A 6,304-nucleotide genomic window follows, 5' to 3' on the forward strand; every position below is an offset into this window, starting at 1 on the left:
AATAAAAAACTACAGAAGAGGATTCTTCAAAAGCTCTCCAAATTTCTATTTCAAAAGAGAGAAGTAAATAACAAAATCACTTTTCCAATATTTATTCACTTTTCGAGTGAACAGTTGATTGGGGCAAATAGCTAACTATAGTAGCTAGACTCCGAATCGACTCAAACAAAAATAGGTTATTCTCCGTAATGGGAATTCACCAAAGGCAAGCTGCCAAAAATTAAATCTGAAAAGATAAAAAATTCAAAAACCCAAAATTACAAAAAATACTTAACACTTTTGTGACAATGCGAACCTCTAAATGCACATACATGCTCACTAGTCTAATCACATAATGCAGATGAGTTCGGATTTATTAATCACCAAAAGGTTTTAATTTAAAATAATTAAATAAGGATATGTCGACCATACAAGGACGACATTGGTAGAATATGAACGGGTAAATCACTAACTCCATGTGCCACTGCCAGGGATATAAATCTTGCACACTAAAACACATGATCAAGTGCAATTGCATAAAATATAATAGCTGAAGCAATTAATGCATTAAATAACTAATTAATCCATTTACACCACTCACGTTCACAAAAAGCATAAAACTACAAAAATAAAGTATATAGCCAAAGCATAAAATCTATCTCATAACATAATCAACAATATGTCCAATAAACCATATAACCAGATATCCTCATAGATTCACTGTCATCTCAAAATAGCATCAACGTGCAAATATGATAAGTGAACAGTATAGCAGTAAAACATCTATGGTACTAAATCAAAGTAAAACATCTGATCCTCAAGTCATCCCAAAATACAAATAACAATAAGAGTACCAAGTATCTCTCAAATCAAAATAAACAAGGTACAGACTATAACCACGAGAGGCATGACATCCTACACCAAGGGGTTTGGGGGTCACGTCCCCAAGATAGGGTCAGGAGGTAGCACCCCAAGTGCGCTCCCTATCACAATATAGGGTAGAATCGAGGGGCAATGCCCCCAAAGCCAAAAGTCCCCAAAGCCAAAAATGACTCACTATTGTAAAAGGTGTTGGCTATAATTTTTTTTTCTATTGGATGACTTATTCTAGCCCTAATTTTGTAAGCAGTAAAAGCTTGTATAAAATAGTTTAGCATTAGGGATTTCATAATGTATGATGATATTGTAGCTTCTTGTGGTGATACTGAGCTGTAAGGGATTGCAGATTGCAGTCATTGGATAATAATAATATTGGACTTGTTGTTGGTGGAAGTAGCCTAGGGGATGGGGAGAACCACATTAAATCCTTATGTCTTGCATTCTCTTCTGTGCAATTTATTATTTTTTGATATTGGTTATATTTGCATGTAGCTATTATTTCTGTCTATGGTTAATCCTAACAATTCAGATGTCATAGATACATTAGAACTGTAAAATGATTTGAGATTGAAGGGAGAAAGTGTGTTGAAGATTGATACATACTTGTGCTTCTCTAATATGGTGGTTTTTTTCATCATAAGGATTTTCTCCTTGCACATCTACTATTATGTGTGACAACTTATCATGGTTAGTAGATGTCTATTTACTCATATATAATCTCTTATACTTGTAACCCGATGTTGCATTCATAAAAGTTAAATTTTTGTTCTCTTTGAAGGGCTAGGACTATAGTGCATTAGCTTATTCAAACAACACCCAAACCTTTGTAAAAAACAAGAAAGATAGGAACTATGTGTTCCTTATGTAATGGAAACAATGGTATTTGTATATTCTATAGCTCTAAAAGAAGAACTAGAGGGGTCTCTTGTTTATTCTAGTGTAAGAACAATAGGGGAAATGTTAGGAGATGGATATCTCTCGCATGTCAACAATATTGTGTAGCATGGACTTGAGATGGTAGGTATGAAATAATTGAGAGAAGGAAAAAGGAGACATCCAAAATCAAGGATTTGGAAACAATGGATGGAAAGTTAATTTGGGAGCATGTTCAAATGAGGCTCAAGGCAATGAGAGAGAAATAGAGCTTATGAACTATAATGTAACAAAGATTAAGTAAATCTAAAATATGAAGGGAGATAAATGAAGTCTTAGATCTAGAAATTGAATTTGCATAAAATGAGTAAACAACTTAACAAAATACAAGAAATAATATAGCTGAGTAGAACTAAAAACAAACAACCCTTGAAATAAATAAATAAATATGTTGTATATGACAATATTAAACAGCTATGTGTTACAAAAAATATAGTAAATGCAACAAAGTTTAAGGTTTAAAGGTTGGCACAAACCAAAATTCAGATAGACAGTGAAGTATTTAGCTTCCAAATAATAGAATTGGACAACTACATAATCTAGGATTATATATAGGAGACATAAAGCACGATGTTTAGACTAAAAAAATGAACTACATATGACTAAGAGAATAGATATACAAAAGTTTAATAATTAAAAATTATAATTATAAAATTTATAGTTTTGATCTTATATATAATATTTTGCATACTCTATCTAATCAAAAATTAAACTTGTGTACAATAACTATATAAAATATCAAAACCTATTAATATCAAAACTTATTATTTAGAGTCACTCTAAACAATATATTAACTAATTAATCTGAACTTTGTCTTCAGCCCCCTTATCTTCTGTAACTGTTCATGAACATTAATAATAATTTGAAATTTCAAAATGCTTAGGCTTGAAACTAATTATACCGTACTTTCCACCTAACCGAAAAGTTAGATTATAATTGAACTTAAAAGAAATCAAGTTTAAAGAACGTTTGAGATCACACGCTAAGAAACAAGGATTTCTTCACTGCTGCTTTTAACTTTTGGACTCTATAACAATTAAAGTTAAAAACATCAGAAGAAAAGAAACCCACTAACCAAAAGAATACAGTAGAACTTGGATACATATCTCCAATGTGACTTGAAATCTCAAAAATCACTAATTAGAACTGAAACCATCAGAGCTCACTGCAACTTAGCATGCTTGACAGGTGACCTTGCATTATGCAGAGACTCATCCATAGACATGAATCTCTTTTTAAAAGATGAGCTTGTAGGGGTTAATGGCAATGGAGAATAAGGATAAGGATAAGATTGTGCTAGGATAAAACTCTGATCTTTTTGGCAGGCATTCACTTCTTGTGGTGATTTATGAGTAAAACCAATGGGAGAGCATGAGAAGGTCTCATGAGGCGGTGTAGGGTTTAATGGAGGAATGATTGGAGGTGAAGGAGTAGGTACAATTGGAACCAATGGAATTTGAGAAGAGTCCAGATCAGGAGGTGGCCTTTGCCACATTGGAAGTGGCCCTGCAAGCAAAAGAGTCTGAAGCAAAGGTCCAGCCTTCAGTACAGCTTCTAACAACTTTCCTTTCTCAGGCAGAGAGTTCATCATCATTTCATGACCATGAGAGTTCATTATATCCTCACGGCTGTTGGCTCTTTTAGAATATGAAAGTCCTGTAGAAGTGGGTGAAACATGTGGATCAAATGGTAGCATGGGCATTATAGGTGCTGAAGATAAATCTTCTGGGGTTAAACATCTTGCTGAGCTTTCATAGTCATTGAGCATAGATTCATGAATAAGATGCCATTGTGAATCCTTGCATTGTATCTTATTGCAAGGACAAGAACAATGTCTATATGTACTTTCTGCAGGTGATATATTTTCTAAGAGCTTGTCATGGCGGTTTCCTTTTACCAGACTTTGATAATAGCAAGCTTCTTGCTTCACACAAGTACTTTCATCCAGATGTTGCTGCTCGAAAACGGGTCGTTGCTGTTGTTTAAGGGGGATATTTGAAATGCATGTATCCTGCTCACAACATAGTAGAGTATTAATTAATGAGAAATCTTTGGAAAATCAAACTCACAAAGAATGCACAATCCTACACAAGAAATAGTGTTGACATTTTTAACCAACTTGCTGCTCTTTTATTTTTTCTAGACTACACAATCGGGCAGTCCCAAATATAAATTGCAGTAACTTTCTATCTATCTATTTCGAGAATCAAATTTAGAAAGAATGCAATTTACAAATTTTATATTGTTAACATTGCTAACCACCTTATTGGCTAATCTTTTATTATTTTAGACTTTAGAAATTAAGATGTCTTCGTTATGAATTATAGTACATTGAGTAAACTTAGGTCCTTCAGTACCAATAAAATGAGGGGTGATTAGATCTCATGATCTTGTACCTATCAAAAAAATTCTGACCAATCAAAACAAAGCTCCTACCACAAGCTTACTGACTACTCTAAGAATCCGCATATACTAAACTTTGCTCAACCAAAGCTATGTTTTAGAAATCCGAACCTACCATATACAGTTTAAGATTTATCTAAAAATGGCTATAGCCCAACAGTTTTAACTACAGACCCAGTTATCAAAGGAAAGGTATTTAGAAAAATAAGAAAGAACTAAACATTATCATAGGCACAAGGTCATGAAATCCAGTTTCAGCCATTCCCCTGATACTGAAAGATGTGTTATGCCAATACCATCCATCAGTTAAAAAGTTTTACAGCTTATAAAAACTATACAATATCTACAATCTAAAATAAAAAATATGCATAGAAGAATAATAAAGAACTACTCAAATCTTACTAGCTTACAATGAAATTATGGTTTCATATGAACAAAGCAATAGCCTCTTCAATTAACAGCTAAAGGCTAAGAAATATACAAGCTTACCCATTTTGAAACCTCCAAGTTCTGAAACTTTGTCTGACCGCATTCTCTAGACACGTAACCAAGTTGAAAATCCTGAGGAAGAAAGCTTGGCTGATCACCAAATTGTTCAGAGACCTCAAATTGTGATGGAGACATCAAGTTCACACAGTGAGGTTCTGCAAAATTCAGCTTGATGGGCATTTCTGCAATGGAAGAGAAGGGAGCAGCCACATTGGAATATTGCATAGGTGAAATATTATATCTGTTGCTCTTCACTGAATTAACTAGAGCAACCTCCTCAGGCCTCATATTCAGTTTCTTACAATCCATGAGAATATGACTCAAAATTCTTCCTTTAAACAACAACTTATCATCTACAGTGAATCTTTTGTTGCTTTCCCGACATGAATTGACTAATTCTATTTCTACGCATTCAAACTGTGGATAAAACCGCGTGATGCTCTCTTCACTTTCCCATTGTTTTACACGGCCTCTCCCCTTTCCATGCCTCTACTATTCACTGTTTCTGCTGCAATCAGATTTCATTCAAGTCAACAAAATCCAATGGCAAATTGATGAAAGCCAAAATCTTAAATTCAAATCACAAAATGAATATAGTATTGTAGCTAGGTACCATCCAAACAATTTCAACTTTACTACACCTGCATCAGAATCTAATATTAAAACTGTGACAATCAATGACTATCTCCAAAAAAATGGGCAAACATGTACAAACCAAGCCATCGTAATTTGTGCAAATTAATGACGTGGGGTGTTACAAGGAATGATATCATCGTATTTCATTGGGATAATAATCTTATATGTTGACAGTACTTTTATTACCAGTTTGATTGTGTTGTCTGAATCATTATAAACCTAGGAACGAGAACAATATTCTATTTATTACTACTAATGATCAAATTATAGATATACCCAAAGTTCACCTGTATATTGGTATAGCTTCATCCTTTTTCCCATGGTAGAATGCATTTACATACATCTCCATCTGCTTCGAAGAATAACTTAGATGGTATTGTGTATTATAGTTATAATGAATGTAGGGTTAGGTGGGAAAAGAGGTTAGAAAAGATGGAACAAAAATCACGCGCCTGTCCTTTTGAAAAGGCAGATCGGGATGTTCAAACGAAGAAGAAAAGTGGTGAGCTTTTTCCATCTAGACATCTAGGCGTGTGAGATGATTGGAACGCGGAGAGGAGGAATCTAGAAACGTAGGCAAACATTGTGTTGTTGACGAGACGTTTACGGGCCATTTCCGCGTAGTGTGTTGGACTCGTGACTTTGCTCTACCTCAGATGAATGTCCGTGTCCTAATCCAAGTGGGAATGGAAAAGGTCCCTATCTCATCGCCTCTCCAACTTGGATTTTGACCTCTTAACAATCCCCCTTATTGAAAAAAGTATCTACATTAACATTATCAGATTTCCACAATTCATTTGGAATGAAAGCAATGTTTCTAGATTAGACTATGTGAGTTTTTTGAGCATCAACATTTTGGATCTCACTATGTGATCCATCATTACCATTTTATATCAAATGTTTTTCTTCTTTCTATAGAGGGACTTGTTGCAAAGTTTTTGCCATTACAATGCCATAGGAAGATTGTATCGAATAATCTAATAA

At 34.1% G+C, this 6,304-nt stretch overlaps 1 protein-coding gene across 2 annotated transcripts; it reads right to left on the minus strand.

Annotated features, from left to right (window-relative positions):
* Window positions 1-2,698: 2,698 nt before the first annotated feature.
* LOC149570789 (uncharacterized) lies at window positions 2,699-5,722 on the minus strand. 2 transcript variants are annotated; one of them, XM_089812347.1, is made up of 3 exons: window positions 5,608-5,722; window positions 4,685-5,192; window positions 2,699-3,803 (listed from the first exon to the last, which is right to left on the minus strand). In XM_089812347.1, the coding sequence occupies exons 2-3, from the start codon at window positions 4,991-4,993 to the stop codon at window positions 2,955-2,957; spliced, it is 1,158 nt and encodes a 385-aa protein (XP_089668473.1). In that variant the 5' UTR covers window positions 4,994-5,192; window positions 5,608-5,722; the 3' UTR covers window positions 2,699-2,954. The 2 variants fall into 2 exon arrangements, with proteins under 2 accessions (XP_089668473.1, XP_089668474.1); XM_089812348.1 differs by having other exon boundaries at window positions 4,685-5,189; window positions 5,608-5,704.
* Between the last annotated feature and the right edge of the window lie 582 nt (window positions 5,723-6,304).

The sequence above is a fragment of the Cupressus sempervirens genome, chromosome 2, assembly GCF_028749045.1.
Source record: "Cupressus sempervirens isolate cs-2001-9-10 chromosome 2, ASM2874904v1, whole genome shotgun sequence".
Taxonomy (NCBI): Eukaryota; Viridiplantae; Streptophyta; class Pinopsida; order Cupressales; family Cupressaceae; genus Cupressus; species Cupressus sempervirens.